At 43.4% G+C, this 20138-nt stretch overlaps 1 protein-coding gene across 1 annotated transcript in view; it reads left to right on the plus strand.

Annotated features, from left to right (window-relative positions):
- LOC143973621 (cytosolic phospholipase A2 gamma-like) overlaps positions 1–17582 on the plus strand; it is a 67519-nt gene extending 49937 nt beyond the window's left edge. Inside the window, exons 14-16 of the mRNA XM_077474475.1 lie at positions 5298–5455; positions 12197–12368; positions 17228–17582. Of these exons, the coding sequence (XP_077330601.1) occupies positions 5298–5455; positions 12197–12368; positions 17228–17559 (662 nt within the window). The 3' untranslated portion in view covers positions 17560–17582. The remainder of the gene's footprint in view (positions 1–5297; positions 5456–12196; positions 12369–17227) is intronic.
- Positions 17583–20138: the final 2556 nt, after the last annotated feature.

Genomic DNA, 20138 nt, shown 5'->3' on the forward strand with positions numbered 1-20138 from the left:
CCCTCCATTGCTTGTCACACATTCTGTTCAATAATTCCTCATGGATAAACAAAAACCATCATAGAGTGATACTATCAAACCACAACTGTGCTTCCCCACACTTTACGTATTTATGTGCTCACAATAAGCAGAGACCTCTACACCATGCCACCAACACTCTTCCACCATCAGGTGTCCTCTCATGCAATGGAGCCTCACCAGAGCCTTGCAAGCATAATCAGTCTAGAATGCACCCAATTGTCATTCTCCTCTTCACTGCTACCCTCTCCAGATTCACCATTCCACCTCATAAAAAAGAGATTCCAATAGTGTAGTATTTTTAAGTAAAAACATATTTTTTTCTCCAGTATGCTTACATGTTCAAAGGAAAGATCACACATCCATTAAAAGATGGCCGCACTGCAAATTCCAGTCCCTGCTCTTGATAAAGTCTAATGGAATGAAACACGTTGAGGAAGTGATGTCATCACAGGAAACCGAATTGTGTCACAGGAACCAGAATTTGTGGTGCTGCCATCTTTGTGGCACTAGATGGCGCTGATGATACAGGAACCACACATAATAGAGGAAGTGTGGGAATTTTCATCCTGATTGTACCGATGTTTTGTCACATTCAGACAACGAACGTTCTATACATCGGCCCCTTACTGTCTCTTCTGCATTAAAAAGCCTGCTAGTTGACACTTTTTAATAAAACATGTAGATTTAAAACGTTTATTAATGACTTTAACCACTTTCAGACCGGACCAATTTGCTGGTCAAAGACCAGACCACTTTTTGCGATTCGGCACTGCGTCGCTTTAACTGACAATTGCGCGGTCGTGCGACCTGGCTCCCAAACAAAATTGACGTCCTTTTTTTCCCACAAATAGAGCTTTCTTTTGGTGGTATTTGATCACCCCTGCGGTTTTTATTTTTTGCGCTATAAACAAAAATAGAGCGTCAATTTTGAAAAAAACGCATTATTTTTTACTTTTTGTTATAATAAATATCCCCCAAAAATATATAAAAAAACATTTTTTTCCCTCAGTTTAGGCCTATACGTATTCTTCTACATATTTTTGGTTAAAAAAATCGCAATAAGCGATTATTGATTGGTTTGCGCAAAAGTTATAGCGTTTACAAAATAGGGATAGTTTTATAGCATTTTTATTAATAATTTTTTATTATTTTTTTTTTTACTAGTAATGGCGGCGATCTGCGATTTTTATTGTGACTGCGACATTGTCGGGGACCCATCGGACATTTTTGACACATTTTTGGGACCATTGTCATTTATACAGTAATCACTGCTATATAAATGCAGTGATTCCTGTGTAAATGACACTGGCAGTGAAAGGGTTAACCAGTGGGTGGCAGTGTAGGGGTTAAGTGTTCCTAGGGGTGTGTTACTAACTGTGGGGGGGTTGGGCTTTCATTTAGTGTACACTGATCTCTGCTCCAATCACATGGAGCAGAGATCAGCGTCACTAGTTGCTAGGCAGAATGGAAAAATGTTGTTTATACAGCATTTCCTCCATTCGGCCGCTCCGTGAGACGATCGCGGGGATGCCCGCGGCGATCGAGTCCGCGGGTCCCGCGACCGGACTCACGGGGGTCCCGACCAGCGCGGGAGCGCGCCGCCGGTGGTGCGCTCCCGATGGCAGGGCGGCATCGAATATTGGACGTACATGTACGCCAATATGCCTGCCCGTGCCATGCTGTCGACGTACATTGTCGTGCGCTGGTCGGGAATCGGTTAACAACCTAAAGTTTGTGTATGGCTTTACATATTCTCCTATTCTGAAATTCTGAAAATATTTGTAAGTGTGTCTCTTTTATTTAACTTAAAAATACTGATGAACTAATAGAATGCTCACAAGGGCACCTGAACATGTTTTGACTTTCTTTTGTGTGATAATATTTTTCCTTTCAATTAGTTTTTATTGGATTTTATTGTTTCACAATAGATGAGAAAACAGTAGAGTTAAGGCACTTATTACACTGCGCACAACCTGGTACATGAGCTCAATTCCCAGTAAATAATTTTTCAACAAAGATCTTGCTCAAGGTATTAATATGGAATAGGTAGTGGAGAAAAGATAAAGTTAGTAACGTAACATAAAAACAATTTGTCAATTCAACAAACACAGTTAGATACTATCATGTCACACTGCAATCATATAAAGAGTGGTGTCCAATAGTCTGAGAGCTTCAAATACCCCACCAGCCAAGGACACCATTGGTCAACAATGGCCAAATATTTACCAATACTGGACGCAAAGAATACTTCATTTGTTCCGTGGGTATTTGTCGTTTGGATAACCACCTCTATAACTGGGACCTTAGATTCCTTCTAGTAGTCCTTCTAGTATCGAACTATGGTGGTGGTGGTTATTAATTATTTAGAAGGGGAGATTAAGGGGGGATATGATCAACATGTACAAATATATAAGGGGTCCATATAGTGAACTTGGTGTTGAGTTATTCTCTTTCGGGTCAACCCAGAGGACACGGGGCACTCTTTACATCTAGAGGAAAAGATTTCATCTTCACATACGGAAAGGTTTCTTCACAGTAAGAGCTGTGAAAATGTGGAATAGACTCCCTCCAGAGGTGGTTATGGTCAGCTCAGTAGGTTGCTTTAAGAAAGGCCTGGATGCTTTCCTAAATGTACATAATATAACTGGGTACTGACATTTATAGGGTTATTTATAAGTTGATACAGGGAAAATCAGATTGCCTCTCGGGGATCAGGAAGGAATTTTTCCCCCTGCTGTAACAAATTGGAGTTAGTCAATCTGACTAACTATGTAACCTGTCAGGCACTTGTGCCCCTATGCACTCCCGAGCCCCCAAATATTTCTGGACCATATCACTTTTGAGCCATTGTGGATCATTTGGGGCTGTGTCACTACCACCCCCATTATGGACATGAGCTGCCCCGTGCTCCTTTGTATACACAGAGCTGAAGAAGGTATTTAATAAATGGGTGTCCAGTTTGCTCCTGGTCCTTTAAGGGGGATTAGGCTCCCTCCAGGTCCACCCGCCCCTCATCTATCCTTTTAATGCATGTGCTTCCACTGTGGAGATGCTTACAAACATAAATTCATTAGCATTAGGACTACAAGCATACACAGGGTGCCATGAAGAGGCCTTGCAGCTTATGCATGCATTTGCAAATGTGTGCTAACTAAACCCCTGTTTTTAACGCAGACTGATGGACAGGTTAATTTGGTCAGTTAGCAGACTGGTTGGTGAGTTGAGCCATGGTATGTTCTGTCTTTGTTTTTCATATTTAATAAATTAGCCTTCTCTTTGTCCCCAGTCACCCACTCCAGATTATCTTGTAAAGGGCCTACATGCTCAGACTTGACCTTTTTTCTATTAATATATTTGAAGAATTTTTTGGGGTTTGTCCTGTCTTTTGCAATCTGACTTTCGTTTTAAATTTTTGCATCCTTGATTTCCTTTTTACATATTCCGTTATATTCTCTGTAACATTTAAATGACAACAGTGTTCCTTCATTTTTATATTTTTTAAAAGCTCTTTTCTAAGTTTATAGCTTTTTCTTAACTTTAGCAGTGAGCCACAGGTTTTGTTTTTAGCCTTTTAAACTTCTTGCCCATCGGAATATACTTTGCAGTGAGATCACAAACAGTCTTTTTGAAGAATTCCCATTTCTGTTCTGTGCCCAATGATGCCAATATTCTCTCCCAGTCTAAGTCCTGGAGAGCGGCCCTCATCCTTGGAAAATTTGCTCTCTTGAAGTTAAGTGGTTTTATCTTTCCCGTATGTATTTCTTGTTTAGCGCTAACATCAAATGAAATCATATTATGGTCACTGCTACCCAGGTGTTCCTTTATCTGAACATTAGTAATACGCTCTGCATGGTTTGAGATTACCAGGTCCAACAGAGCATCATTCCTAGTTGGGGCATCAATAAACTGTACCAAAAATTGTCCTGTAATAGGTTTATCATTTTTTGCCCTTTAACTGTCCCAGCAGTGCCATTACCCCAGTCAATTTCTGGGTAGTTAAAATCCCCCATTATTATCACTATCCCAGCCTTTGTAGCCCTTTCCATCTGTGCAAGGAGCTGAGTCTCCACCTCTTCATTAACATTGGGTGGTCTATAACAAACTCCAATGATTAACTTTGAACTACACACATCTGTATGCAGTTCTACCCATAATGCCTCAGACTCATCACACTCTCCATCCACCAGGTCCTCTTTCAAACTTGCTTTGAGATCACTTCTCACATAGAGACAGACCCCTCCACCTTTCCTTTTTACCCTGTCTCTCCGAAAGAGTGCATATCCAGGAATATTAATAGCCCAGTCATGTGAGGAATGAAGCCAAGTTTCAGAAATACCGATTACATCATAGCTCTCCTCATGCGCCAGAGCTTCCAACTCACCTATTTTGCTTGGCAGACTTCTGGCATTGGTGTACAAACACTTTAATGCATTATTACATTTTGCTCTGGTGTTTTTCATATTTTTAGTAGTACAAATGACACTATAGTTTCCAATGGCTGTTTGCAACATGGGAAATTTCTTGTCACCTGCCATATCCCTCCCCCCATCTATCCCCATTCCACCCTTCATTAATGTCTGACCCCTAACTGACCTGTCTGCCCGATATCATTCTGGTTCACCCTCCCCCCTCAATCCTAGTTTAAATAGTCCTCCAGCCTTCCTATAAACCTCTCCCCCAGCACAGCAGACCCCCTTCCATTCAAGTGCAAACCACCTTTAGCATATACGTTACCAGTGTAAGGGCTGATCTGGACTTCTGATGAGCTGTGAGGAACCCAGTTGTGGACTGGAGCTGGGGCCAGCAGGAACAGGAAACTGGAACCCGGACTAGGAGAGGAGGGGTATTGTAGTCCAGGAGCTGGTAGCAGAATTCCTCCCAATGATGGAGCACAATTCCTCCCAAATGACACCAATGATGGGGGATTTTGTACTTCTGAGGTCCAGCCCCTTAACGTCTGAAGGACAGTAAACCAGCCCTTTGTTTAGAAAGTTTGGAGACCCCTGGGATAGATGTATGACATTAATCAGCCACCTAGTAGCGTCTGGCGACTGATGACCTTTCGTAAATCCCGATTGGTCTAAATGAATGATGGAAGGTAGTATATCCACCAGCCTAGTAGCTTGCAGTTTAGCATACATTTCCAGGTCTTTATTCAACAAAGAAATAGGGCGAAAACTAGTACCAGGATCCTTCCCAGACTTTGGTAGTGCAACTGTTAATGATTTGAGTATTTCAGCAGATATTATAATTATTTTTATTGATTTATTTTGTAGATAAAATCCAGGAAAGCAGCGACCTCTTTGATAAAAAGCAAATCCATCTGATCGATGCCGGGTTGGAAATTAATACTCCGTACCCCTTAATGTTACGTCCTCATCGCAAAGTAGATCTGATTTTGTCTTTTGACTTCAGTGCAGGAGATCCATTTGAGGTAACCAAATGTTATAGTCATTCAATGCAACTTGCCAACAGCAGATATAAAATGTAATGAAAAAGTCATTAAATAATTATGGGAAAGGAGCTGAGCTGCCCTGGGTTCAGTTCAAGCATCGTTCTTCAAGCTCAAACCGTAATCCCACTAAAATCAATAGGAGCCAAATCTGTCATACTAAAAATGCCCATTGATGGGGGGCGGGGATAAAAACTAGCATGGGGAGGAGAATACTGTTTTGGGGAACATGTATCAATGCAAAAAAACGAAAAAATGTGTGTGTATGTATATATGTATATATTATACATACACACAGTATCTCACAAAGTGACAATGTGACAACACTGATGAAATGACACTTGTCTACAATGTAAGTAGTGAGTGTACAGCTTGTATAACAGTGTAAATTTGCTGTCCCTTCAAAATAACTCAACACACAGCCATTAATGTCTAAATAGCTGACAACAAAAGTGAGTACACCCCAAGCCCCATATACACACTATCAGTTTTTCTGCTGAGTTTTTCCTTCAGGTTTACCAAAACCATGTAGTAAAAGGGCCGGCCTGATTGCATACACATTGAAACTCTTAAGGTTTGACCTCATATTATATGGTTTTGGGAAATCTGAGGGAAAAACTCAGTAGAAAAAACTGATAGTGTGTATGGGGCTTAAGTGAAAATGTCCAAATTGGGCCCAAAAGGTCAATATTTAATGTGGCCACCATTATTTCCCAGCACTGACTTAATTTATATACAATGTAAACAGGGCTCTCCTCCTTCTGGGTGGACATCATACAATGTCCTCCCGCTCACACCACCCTCACCCATCTCCCTCGGACACAACACATCACCGATCAGGGTAAAGAGACAATGATATTGGCTCTTTACCATGTGATCAGCTGTGTCCAATCACAGCTGATTACGTGTAAACAAATGCTTGTTATTGGCATATCCTTTCCTCCGTGCTGTCACTGTGTGAGGAAAAGAAAGCTGATAGCCGGCTTTCGTGTTACAGGGGACATTTGCACTGATCAGTGCAGCCCCATCAGTGCCAATCAGCGTCCATTAGTGCAGCATTTAAGTGCCTCATCAGTGGAGCCTCAGCAGTGCCCAACAATGGAGCCTCAGCAGTGCCCATCAATGGAGCCTCAGCAGTGCCCCATCAATGGAGCCTCGATGTCTCTTTACCTTGATCGGTGATGTGTTGTGTCCGAGGGAATGGATGAGGGTGGTGTGAGCAGGAGGACATTGTATGATGTCCACCCAGAAGGAGGAGAGCCCTGCCCTGTTTACATTGTATACAAATTAAGTCAGTGCTGGAAACTAATGGTGGCCACACAAAATATTGACATTTTGGGCTCAATTTGGGCATTTTCACATCAGCTCCCATCAGTGCTGTCTCCTCAGCACCCCTTAAAGAGGAAGTAAACCCTGATGAGTTTACTTCCTCTTTCATTCCCTGCAAAGGTAAAGCATAATGGACTACTATGCATCGCATAGTAGCCCATTATGTGTCACTTACCTGACACAGGAGCCAGCGATGTCACCGCTGTCCCCTGTAGTCCGCCGCATCCATCTTGATGGTGGGGTCTCACAGCTCCGCCGCTGTCATTCGGCGAAGCCGCGATGACGTCACTCCTGCGCATGCGCACGGGAGCCGACACGCGCGGCATCTCCGTCGCTGAGAATGCCGCGCTCAGTGCGCCTGCGTGCCGCTGTCTACGGCGCATACGCCGTAGACAGCGGTGCCTGTTTTCGGGCAAATATCTCCTAAACCATATAGGTTTAGGAGATATTGCTTGGACCTACAGGTAAGCCTTAATCTAGGCTTACCTGTAGGTCAAAGTGGTTTGTAAGGGTTTACAACCACTTTAAGTAAAGAAGAAAAGTTACTTATCTGTAAAAGAGAAACAAAGAAAACTTTTAATTTTCAAAAGGTTCAGTCTTTTTTCATCAAAAACAAAAACAAAAAACGAAGTGTTGAATAAGTACCAGCAAAATAAAGCTAAAGATAAAAATTTCAGATGGGCGCCTGAGGGGGATGGGGTCACCCGTTTACATCACTGGGTGGCCCTGCCCTTAGCTATATAACAGCTGTCAGAGCGAAAAGCCTGCAGTCAACGAGAGCCTCCCATAGAGGCGGAGTTGTTGTGTTTTTTTTTTTCTCCAGTCCGTCGGGCGTCGTGATTGACGATGGAGTTACATTGCAGGACATTTTTTTAAATAAGGAATTGTCTCAAAATGTCTCTTGTAATTTTTACTATTTTTGACACTTTTTTTTTTGTGACATGGTAGGGGTACATTGTCCCTGTTACCAATTCACATAGGGGGGAGGCTGGGTGTCAGAAACCATGAACCAGACCGAGACAGAAGTACAATTAAATCACGCTTGTTTGTTAATAAAAAAATAAAAAGTTAGTCAGCCAGGCCAGAGTTCAATAACCAGATCGGGTAATCAGCCAGGCCAGAAGTCAGGGATCCAAGTGGAGGAACAGCAAGCAGGATAAGGAGCCAGAAGGGATGTCAGCAAGCCGATCTTTAAACGGGAACGCAGGAGATGGCTTCTTGTGATGTGACCGAGATGAAGGCAGAGATGAAGTGAGTTGGACACTTTCTAAGTAGGCAGGTCAGACGAGCAGGATCAGGAACAGCTGGTAACTGTGGAGAGAGATGAGAGCTGGCAATTAGCCGACAGTTGAGCAGCCAGCCCAGAGAAGGAAGGGCTAAGCCAGCCCTGACAGTACCCCCTCCTCAATGACCCCTCTCCCTCAGAGGGCCACCGGGCTTGAGGGGAAAACATTGATAGAAATCGCGAAGGAGGAAAGGAGCATGTACGTCTGAGGATGAAACCCAGGAGTGTTCCTCCGGACCGTACCGCCATCCAATGCACCAGGTACTGTATGCACCCATGGAACCTATGGGAGTCAACAATGGATTGTATTTCATACTCCTCATGGTTCTCAATCTGTATAGGGTGAGGATGTGGCACGAGGTGGTAAATTGGTTGCAGACCAACGGTTTCAATAAGGAGACGTGAAACACATTTGAGATGCGCATACTAGGAGGAAGGTCCAACGCGTAAGCCACTGGGTTAATCCTGCGAAGGATATGGAAAGGCCCAATAAACTGAAGTGAAAATATCGGTGAGGGAACACGAAGCCGGAGGTTTGCGAGTTGACAGCCAGACCCTGTCCCCAACCTGGTAGGAAGGCGCAGGCTGGCATCTGCGGTCAGCATGTAGTCTGTACCTATCATTCGCATGATGCGAAGCCTCCTGGACTTGTACCCAAGTGGAACGAAGACCACAGAGATGCTCCTCTAACGCAGGAATAATCTGCGGAACAAAAGTCAGGCAACATGGAAAGTTGGAAACCATAATTTGCCATAAATGGAGACAGACAATCGGGAGGCAGAATTCAAGGCACTGTTGTGAGTAAACTCTGCCCATGATAATAGGTCAGACCAGTTGTTACGGTGGCCAGAATTATCGCAACGTAGGAATTGCTCCAAGGACTGATTGGCTCGCTGTGCAGCCCATTAGACTGCGGGTGATACGTAGAAGAGAAAGCAAGCTGAATTCCCAACTGTGCTGTGCACAAAAGGCTTGCCAGAACCAGGAGACAAACTGACTACCCCTATCCGAGACTATCATCTTGGGTATCCCATGTAAGAAAAAGATCTCCCAATCAAAAAATGGAAGCCAGTTCCTTAGAAGTGGGCAGCTTCTTAAGTGGAATACAATGACACATCTTTCAGAACCGGTCAACCACCATAAGGATAACAGTGTTGCCTTGGGAGTTGGGCAACTCCACAATTAAATCCGTAGACATGTGAGTCCAGGGCCTCTCTCCATTGGGTATGGGTTGTAGGAGGCCCATTGGAAGGTGTTGGAGTCTTGCTCTGAGCGCACACGGAACAGGCAGCTACGAAGGCAGTTACATCAGCCCATAGACTAGGCCACCAGAATTGTTGGGAAATGGCCCAAATGAGTTGATTCTTACCATTCTCCCAAGGCAGCTGGCTATTCTGGGAAGTCTGAAGCACGACAGTACAGAGACTCTCTGGGACAAAGCAGCAGTCACAAGGTTTCTCAGGAGGAGCATGGACCTGAGCAGCTAGAATTTTGTCACCCAAAGGAGAAGTAAGACTGGTGCGAATCGTAGCCAGGATACGATCAGGAGGAATCGCAGGAACCGGAGCCGACTCCGACTTGGAAGTGGAGGAAAATTGTCGTGACAAGACATCAGCCCTTACATTCTTAGTACTGGGTAAACATGAGACAATGTAATTAAAACTCGACAAGAAAAGAGCCCATTGTGCCCTTCTGGGAGAGAGGTGCTTAGCCTCAGACAAGAAAGTAAGATTCTTATGGTCAGCAAGAATGAGAACCAGCACAGTGGTACCTTCAAGGAGATGTTTTCATTCTTTCAGGGCTAAAATGATCGCCAACAGCTCTCTGTCACCAATCTCGTAATTGCACTCAGTAGGTGACAATTTCTTGGAAAAGTACACACGGATGCATAGCGCTCTCAGAGTTAGGGCGTTGAGACAGAAGGGCGCCAACTCCAGTCTCAGAAGCATCAACTTCTAGGATAAAAGGCAATGTAGGATCAGGTGTGCCAACACAGGAACAGAAACAAAGGCAGCCTTGAGAGCCGCAAAGGCCTTAATTTACTCCGGAAACTCTGTAGGTTACCGTCCTTTCTGGTCATATCAGTCAGGGGCTTGACCAGAGATGAGAAGTTACGAATAAACTTCCGATAGTAGTTGCCAAAGCCCAGGACATGCTGCACAGGATGTAAACCCATGGACCGAAGGCCACTGTAGGACTGTCGAAAGCTTCTCTGGGTCCATCGAAAAACCAGCAGTAAAAATGACCTAGCCCAGGAATATAACTAGTTAACGATGGAACTTGCACTTCTCCAGTTTACAATAGAGATTGTTCTCTCTTAGTTTCTGAAGCACATGACAGACATCTGTGTGGTGGCTCTCCAGGAACTTGGAAAATATGAAGATATCATCGAGATAAAACACCACACATAACTGCAACAAATCTCCGAGGACATTGTTAATTCCTGGAAAACTGCCGGGCATTACAAAGGCCAAAAGGCATTACCAGGTACTCATAATGGCCTGTTCTGGTAATACAGTTTTCCACTCATCGGCCTCCTTAATCCGCACAAGATTGTATGCTCCTCTCAAGTCAAGCTTTGTAAAAACCATTGCTCCCTTGAGGTGGTCAACTAACTCTGTAATCAATGGAATCGGGGTAGGCATTCTTAATCGTAACACGATTGAGACTCCTATAATCAATACAAGGTCTCAGTTCACCCCTCTTGTTTTTCGCAGAGAAGAAACCAGCACTAGCAGGAGACGAGGATATGTGGATGAAACCTCAAGAAAGTGCATCTGCAACATACTCCTCCATGGCCTTATTCTCCAAGACCAACAAAGGGTAAACCCAGCCACGAGGGGGTATGGCACCAGGTTGAAGGTCAATTGCGCAATCATAAGACCGGTGTGGAGGCAAACTACCGGCTTGACCTTTGTCAAAGAAATCTCTAAAATTGCGTTACTCCTCTGGCAGGGAGGAGAGTGAAGAGGTACACAGGACCTTGGATACCTTCAGGAAGCATGTCTCACTGGATTGTGGTGACCAGGAGAGAACCTCAGCACGGAGCCAATCAAAGATGGGTTGTGCCTCTGTAACCAAGGATAACCAATAACCAGCGGAAACGTTAGTCCTTGGTCCTACAAATGTCCAGGAAGTAGAACTCCCCATAGTATATCAATACTGTATGCTTATCCTAAACAAGAATGCTACATATACAAGCCAAAAAAATACAAGGCATACAAAGTACTATAAACATGAAAACCCCACACATGCACATGCTATCTAACCTTTCTACAAATTAGCATTGACAATGGTCTGTATGAGATGGGATACACTAACAAATCACTTGGCTTGGGTTATACAGTAGTAGCTTCATGACCCCTGTAGTCAACAACTACAACTATTTTAAGCAATTGCAGAAATTGGGCTCTCTCCTAGTGTAGATTTAGTGTCATCCCCAGGTGATGAGCCTTCTCTGGCACAAACGTTACTTCTTCCTTTTTTTTTGTATATATTTAGCTCCTCTTTCAGATTATGCTGCTAGCCTTTTATTTTGAAAGTTTGGGTAGACATTCCCACATGGGCATTTCCCTGTAATGCTTCCTTTCTACATTAGTTTCTATGAGAAAAGCATTTTCTAATGCCAACTCTAGGTGGCATTATCGTCTCATACATGACCTGCATTAGTTCAAATATGTCAAAAGGTCAAGCTGTTGACTTTCATTGATGTGGTATGGGTGAAATATTTGACTCAAGCTCCTCTAAAACAATGGGAGCAGCTAAAATGTGTACATGGCCCATGAAATCTTTTACATTTGGCCAATATACAACATTAGTGTCTATGTTTCCATTGTATTAGAGGGCAGCATGTACAAGCATTGTTCCAGTGGTATCTGTATGAGAAATGTTCACACAAGAAGAGGTTTACTTCTAAAACAAACAGATTTTATATGCAAGTCTGGAAAATCACCAGACCTGTACTATAATAGATACAGTATAATTTACTGTATGTCAATCATAAAACACACCCTGAAATTTGTTTCCTGTGGTTCACTTAATTTTGAGCATAATTATTGATATTTTTTATGAATTTGGCACATTTTTATATATTTTTCTTTCTTTACTAGACATTGAAAGAAACAGTTAAATACTGTAAGGCTCACCAGATTCCTTTTCCGGAAATCGCTGAAGAAAGTTATGAGAGCACTCCAACAAAAAGTTGCTACATCTTTGAAGGAGATGGAAATGAGAAGCCCGATGTGATGCACTTTCCTCTCTTCAACATCCAGACTTGTGGAGGTGAGTTTACAGAAAAGTCCTGCAATATGGCTTGTGTTTTCATGTGTCAAAACTTGGATCTGAATCCATGATCCAGGTGGTGGTGCCTCTTCTTGCTGAACCACTTGAGAGGCTGAGTAGCTCCCTCTCTGATCCCTTAGAACAATCTTGCCTTGTATCTTTTTTTTTCTGGTGAACCTTGAGCTCTTTGCCCTTCCCATAAACTTACTATTCAAGCCATGTCTCTGACCTTACTGTTTTCCAGATTAGTGCTCTCTCCAAGTAATGTCATATCTGCATTTGTGTACCTGCATTTGTCCTCATCTCCACTACGATATGTTGCTGACCTTTAGCTTGTTCTTTGACTCCGCTTCTACTTGTTCCCAACCTGCAACCACGTGTTAGTGACCTTTGGCTTGTTTACTGACTACCCTTCTGCTTGTTCCCTACCTGCTATATCTGCTACTGGACCCGGCTTGCTCACCTCCTGGTGGGGAGACCCTGAGGACTGTGACCTGGTACTAACCTGCAGAAAAACCCATCCCCCCTATCAGGAGCTCTGGTGAATACCACTTAGTGTCTAGATCCCGCACCTTGGGGGAGTCCGTGTTATCTGCCAGTGTGACCTTCTTGTGTACTTATCCAGAAGGTTGGGGGGGGGGGGGGCTCTACTGCGATAGCTACTATAGTTGTGTAAAGTGTTGCATGACAATTGCCAGTTAAAGTAGCGCAGTGCCAAATAGCAAAAAATGTCCTGGTCATGAAGGTGGGTAAAACCTTCCAGAGGTCAAGTGGTTAAAAACGTGGACAAACCGACAATCCATTCTTATATGGGAAGAAAATAAAGTTCTCATTCTCAAGTAGGGATGAGCCGAACACCCCCCGGTTCGGTTCGCAGCAGAACATGCGAACAGGCAAAAAAATTTGTTCGAACACCGTTAAAGTCTATGGGACATGAACATGAAAAAACAAAAGTGCTAATTTTAAAGGATTATATGCAAGTTATTGTTAGACATGTGCAAAAGGAAAAAATTTGTTTAGTTTCGTTTAGTTTTAATTCGTTAATTAATTCTGTTTAGTTATATTCGTTAAATTTGTTTTCGGATTTCGTTTAGTTTTCTAACGAATACGAAAAATCGGTCGCATTCCAAATTTTTCAACCGAATTCGAAATTATTTCAACATGATTCGAAATGATTTCAACTGCATTCGAAACTATTTCAACCGGATTCGAAAATATTTTGCGACCCGAATTTAGGGCCATGTATCTTGGGGTCACTTGGTGCTAGAAACCCCAAATTTGTATATGTTCTAGTGCTAGTTCTATTGTGTTTGCATACCAAATTTGGTGTTTCTAGCTATAAGTGACCCCAAGATATGTGGCCCCAAATTCGGGTCGCAAAATGTCATTCTATGCTGCAGAAAAGTACTTTCATATTGCCCATTTCTGGGGTCGCTTGGTGGCATGTGACGTGGCAAGTGGACAATCCACAACTTGGTCACATGGCACTCATGTCAGGTTGCGTGGCACTCGTGTCAGGTTGCGTGGCACTAGTGGCCGGCTGCGTGGCACTCGTTTGGATATGTTGTAGTGCTAGTTATACTGTGTTTGCATACCAAATTTGGGGTTCCTAGCTATAAGTGGCCCCGAGATACGTGGCCCCAAAGTCGGGTCGCAAAATGTCATATTTTTCTAATTTTGATTCGAAATTCGTTTGAATTCGTTAGCATTGTAATTCGGATGCATCCGAATGTCTGAATAATGAAAATTCGTCTGAATTTAGATTTGGAACAAAACGAAATGCACATGTCTAGTTATTGTAATAAAAAAGGTTTGGGGACCTGGGTCCTGCCCCAGGGGACATGTATCAATGCAAATAAAAAGTTTTAAAAGCGGACGTTTTTTCGGGAGCGGTGATTTTAATAATGCCTAGTGAAACAAAAAAAGTGAAATATTCCTTTTAAATTTCATACCTGGGGGGTGTCTATAGTATGCCTGTAAAGTGGAGCATGTTTCCCGTGTTTAAAATAGTCCCTGCACAAAATGACATTTCTAAAGGAAAAAAGTAATTTAAAGGTACTCATGGCTATAATGAATTGTCAATCCCGGCAATACATATAAAAGTCATTGAAAAAAAAACGCCATGGGATTCCCCCACAGTCCATTACCAAGCCATTTGGGTTTGGTATGAATATTAAGGGGAACCCCAAATCAATTTATTTTTTAAAAATTGTGTGGGGGTCCCTCCAAATTCCATACCAGGCCCTTCAGGTCTGGTACGGATTTTAAGGGGAACCCGCGCCATTTTATTTTTTTTAAATGGTGTGGGAGTCCCCCCAAAACACTATACTAGACCCTTATTCGAGCACACAACCTGGCAAGCCACAGGAAAAGAGGAAGGGGACGAGAGAGCGCCCTCCTGAACCATACCAGGCCACATGCCCTCAACATGGGGACAAGGTGCTTTGGCTACCCCAAAGCACCCTCCCCAAGCACCTTGTCCCCATGTTGCTGGGGACAAGGACCTCCTCTCCACAACCCTTGCCCGCTGGTTGTGGGGGGCTTATCAGAATCTGGAAGCCCCCTTTAACAAAGTATTTTGAAAGGTGTGAAAATGGTAAACATGACACGGTCCCCAGACACATTTTATGACAATACCATGCATGTAAGCCTTTAAAATTAGCACTTAATTTCTCCCATAGATTTTTAAAGGGTGTTCCGTGGCTTTCGAATTTGCTGAAAACACTCCAAATTGTTCGCTATTCAGCAAATAGGCAAACAGCCGATGTTCGAGTCGACCATCGGGCTCATCCCTATTCTCAAGGTTTGTTTCCATAACTGAGGTCAACATCCCCCTGGCCCCAGGTCGGTGTTGGTTGGCCGGGTCATAGGGGTCAAGGGCAGCACCACCCCAGTTGGTCAGTCATTAGTTGGATAAATGGACCCGCACTTACCCCATCTTGCGGGCAGCACTCAGTGTGTTGGGCGGTGACAGTGGCAGCTTCTCACCAGGCTGCGGGCGGCTGCTTTCTCAGTTCCCCTACATCTCCTCCCTCCTCCTCCTGGTGGCCAATCTAATCGGATCTCCTTTTGGCCAATCGGGTGGCGGGTCTTGGTTTCCTGATTGGCCGGGAGGAGAATCAGTGTGACAAAAGCAAATATTAATTCGCTATTGTCACACAACTCTGCTCCCCGAGCCCACCCTTTTTTAAAGCCTATATATAGCCTATATGCGCTTAAAAACCCCTGATTGGAACCCATGCGTCTGGTGCCCTGCATGTAGATCAGAGGGACGAATGCATGGATAGGGGGATGGTGCCCATGCACCCCTAATGGACTGGCCGCCACTGCTCACACTTGTCAGTGCCTGCTTTCCAGTGGGATAACAAAGTCCACCGAGAGTGGCCACCGCTATGCATAGGCAGAAGATCTATGACAAGATAAAGCTCGAGTGGAGCACCACTCTCACCTCAGGATGGACTAGATGGATCGGCTCTGCTGGTGGCTAGGGGGAGCAGGCGGCTACTACAAGAACAAACACACATCTGCTGGCTGCCACCGAGAAAAGATCAGTTTCTATAACCACTTTCAGCCCCGGACCATTTTGCTGGCTTAAGACCAGACCACTTTTTGTGATTCGGCACTGCGTCGCTTTAGCTGACAATTGCGCGGTCGTGCGACGTGGCTTCCAAACAAAATTGACGTCTTTATTTCCCCACAAATAGAGCTTTCTTTTGGTGGTATTTGATCACCCCTGCGGTTTTTATTTTTTGCGCTATAAACAAAAACAGAGCGACAATTTTGAAAAAAAAACACATCATTTTTTACTTTTTGTTATAATAAATATCCCCCAAAAATATATAAAAAAAACATTTTTTTTCCCTCAGTTTAGGCCGATACGTATTCTTCTACATATTTTTGGTAAAAAAATCCCAATAAGCGATTATTGATTGGTTTGCGCAAAAGTTATAGCGTTTACAAAGTAGGGGATAGTTTTATGGCATTTTTATTAATAATTTTTACTAGTAATGACGGCGATCAGTGATTTTTATTGTGACTGTGACATGGCGAACGCATCTGACATTTTTGACACATTTTTGACACATTTTTGGGACCATTGTCATTTATACAGCAATCAGTGCTATACAAATGCAGTGATTCCTGTGTAAATGACACTGGCAGTGAAGGGGTTGACCAGTGGATGGCAGTGTAAGGGTTCAGTGTTCTTAGGGGCGTATTACTAACTGTGGGGGGGTTGGGCTTTCTTTTAGTGAACACGGATCTCTGCTCCAATCACATGGAGCAGAGATCAGCGTCACTTGTTGCTAGGCAGAACGGGGGGATGCTGTTTACAACGGCATCTCCTAGTTCAGCCACCCCGTGAGACGAGACGATCGCGGGTATGTCCGCGGCGATTGAGTCCGCGGGACCCGCGACCAGACTCACGGGGGTCCCGACCGGCTGGCGATGGCAGGGCGGCAAATTTAAAGGGACGTACAGGTGCGCCCATTTGCCTGCCCGTGACGTTCTGCCGACGTACATCGGCATGTGACGGTCGGGAAGTGGTTAATCAACGATGAAGACAACACGTTTCGGGGGGGTGGGTGGCTTGATAAAGGGGGACATGCCCCTGAGATGCGTTTTTGTCATGACTACTAGTGCAACATGACCATTTTAATCTCTTTGACATGAACTGAACTGAAGCACAGAAATTTTGACTTTTCTTTTTCTTGTGAATAAACTTTAAATGTTCCATAAGACATGTTTGAAAGATACTGGAGAAGTTGTCTTATAAAAATAATCTAATTGATCATTTATTATTATTATTATTATTATTATTATTATTTAATTATACATTCCGATACACACGTTTCTTTCAGATGCCGAAAAAATAGAGGACTTGAGTCACAAATATGCCACAATTATTCGTTCCTATAGTGAATCTACGATGAATGAACTGCTAGACATCGCTAAGAGAAATGTGGAGAGCAGCCGGGAGCAGATCCAATGCAAAATACAAGAATGTGTTCAGAGGTGTAACGAGAAGGGGAAAGTCTCAGACCTAACAGGCGAGAGGACGAATGAAAATGTCTGCAACTTGGAAAACACGATGAGGACCAAAATGTTTTATAGACAACCATTAGGACAAACTAACACAAGTTATTCTCAAAAGCTCAGCAATAACACCCACCATTGTTCCCTGACCATTTGAGGACATTAAACATAAGAGATACATCCTGAAAGAATTGTTGATATTTTTTTTTTTTTTTTTAGGACCTATTTCCTAAGCCCGACTCCTCTCCCCATGCTGCGGCTTCTCCTCCCCCCCACTGATATTACAAGCAATTACTTCCCCCACTCATATTTCCAGCAAGAGTGGCAGAGTAAACATAATGTAACAATGTTTTGTTGTATGTTTTAAATGTATCTAATAATTTATTCATATGTAGATCAAAGGTGTGACCCCCCCCCCATCTGTGTATAAAATCACTTAAGGTGGATGTAATCCCTTCCATATCTCCAGTGAAGTGACTGGCCTCGGGCGATACACAGAGATGAAACAAATCCTCCTACATAAGTTGTAGCTGTTTATTTTCAGCCCTGTCTCCTCCATGGACTTCTAAAGAAACACAGATTAAATGCTATTTCTCGGCTCCAGCAGGCAAGAGGTGGGGATCTGATGTTGCCCACTGCACAGTATAGAGCTGAGTGTAATCTGAGATCTGAGTGGAGGGAATGGAAATACTCCCTCTACAAAGGCTCCATGGGAAATGTGCACATCCCTGGCTGTCGGTCACCTTCTGTGTGATGGAGGGGGGCCTGGCCATACCTCAGGATTCTGTGGTGTCAGCATAACCTGCCAGAAGTGACTCGTGCAGACAAAATTAACACCATGTGCTCTGCTGGCACAACCCCCCCCCCCCCCCCCCCGTTGGTCTGTCAGTAGTCGGAGCCCCGCACTTACCTTATCTTGCTGGCAGCGCCATGGCAGCGTCCTGGGCAGTGGTTGTTTCTATCCAGGCTATGGGTGGCTGCTTCCTCACTTCACCTGCATCTCCTCCCTCCTCCCTCCTCCTCCTGGCGACCAATCCGATCGGACCTCCTTTCGGCCAATCAGGTGATTTTCCAGGAGGAGACTCAGTGTTACAATAGCAAATATTCATTTGCTACTGCAACAGAATTGGGTGGGATCAGGGCACCGCGCTCTATGCCCCAAACCCATCCTTTTATTTAAGCCAATTAGAGCCTCTGGCTCTAATCATATTCTTCAAAAAACGTCCAGCGCTCCACATGTAGATTAGGAGTCGGACGCATGGATAGGGGGGAGGTGCCCATGCGCCCCTAATGGATGGGACGCCACTGGATAATTTTTGAACATATAATTCACTCCAATGTACTCTAAGATATTATTACCTTTTAGGTAATCCTAATCAATATTAATCACCCCTAATCAACTCCTTTCCCACTTCTCCCCATTACTATTATTTTTATGCAGATGTTTTATTTGCTTCTTTCCATTACCATCTATCTTTTTTTTTTCATTTGTTTTTATTTGTTACTTTTTTCATTATCACGCAACTGGAAAATGCACAAAACTATTAAATAAAAATGTCTTATAAATTTTCAAATAACTTTGAAATGTTGTGTGACAGAAACATGATGTCTGTGTAATTTTAAATTATAGAATAAAATGTAAACCTTTTTTTTTTTTTTTTTTTTACAGTAAAACTCCTTTAAGAAAAAAAATCTAATGCTGGTCAAAATAGAATAAAAAAGGCATGTTTTTTAAAATCTTTTTTGTTTGTAAAAAAATATAATAAATGATTGCAGCCCTTTACCAAAGACCCTTTCGTGTTTGCAGTAAAACAGGATAATAGGTGGCTATGCATGATAACAACCACCAGTGTCAGAACCCAAAATATGCATTTGCAAGAGGGACAAACTTTGCAGATATAAGAGCTTCAAAAATCTGCATGAGATTTTTATCAAATTACTTCCCGGGTATCTTTCAAACATGCCTACATGTAGTTTGGATTTTTTTTTTTTACCACACAAAATATATCAAAATATTTAGTTCATTCCCAAGTCAAAATGTCTGTATTAGTCAAGTTTAGATCACATACAACACAAATTGTTATGTTGCACTAGTAACCATGATGGCAAAAAAGTTTCAGGAACATGCCCTCCTTTTCTTAAGACTTGAAAAAGAAGGCCATGCCCAGAAACACGTCATCATGGTTTCCTATAGACATCAAGCTGTTCTGTGGTGGCTGGCAGCTTTGTTTGTTCCGTCATAGCCACTCGCTAGCCGCAAGCTGGGTATGCTCTCTGAGCTTTAGCGGGTCATACATCTCCTGCCTGTGACTGTGTACAGAGGCAACCATTCTGTGCATTCTGTTAGCCAGATGGAGGGCCTGCAGTGATAAGTATGGGATTGCAGCCTGCTCCATCCTGGATTTTTGAAGACTGGCACATGGATTGCAATTTCAGCCCTGGCTGCCTGTGTTGAACCTGGGGACTGATATCAGGGCGAGAACCTGGGTCTCAATCTCAAGATTTGATCAGAAAGACCTCAAATGTAGCTTCAGATATCTGAGTGCTGAAAAGTTTGAGTTGCGCTTACCAGTAACATCTTTTCCAGTAGTCTTTCAGGACAGCCACATTGAGAGACTTTGGCTCCTCTTCCTTGGGAACCCTGCACCAGCCCCCATAAATTTTCACCTCCCCCCTGCCAGCCTCAGTTTTTTTCTAGATCACCTCTGGGGAGACACAAGAACACATTAACATACT

Source organism: Lithobates pipiens, unplaced genomic scaffold (genome assembly GCF_037356315.1).
Source record: "Lithobates pipiens isolate NorthernLeopardFrog02 unplaced genomic scaffold, aLitPip1_a1.2 Scaffold_87, whole genome shotgun sequence".
Lineage (NCBI taxonomy): Eukaryota > Metazoa > Chordata > Amphibia > Anura > Ranidae > Lithobates > Lithobates pipiens.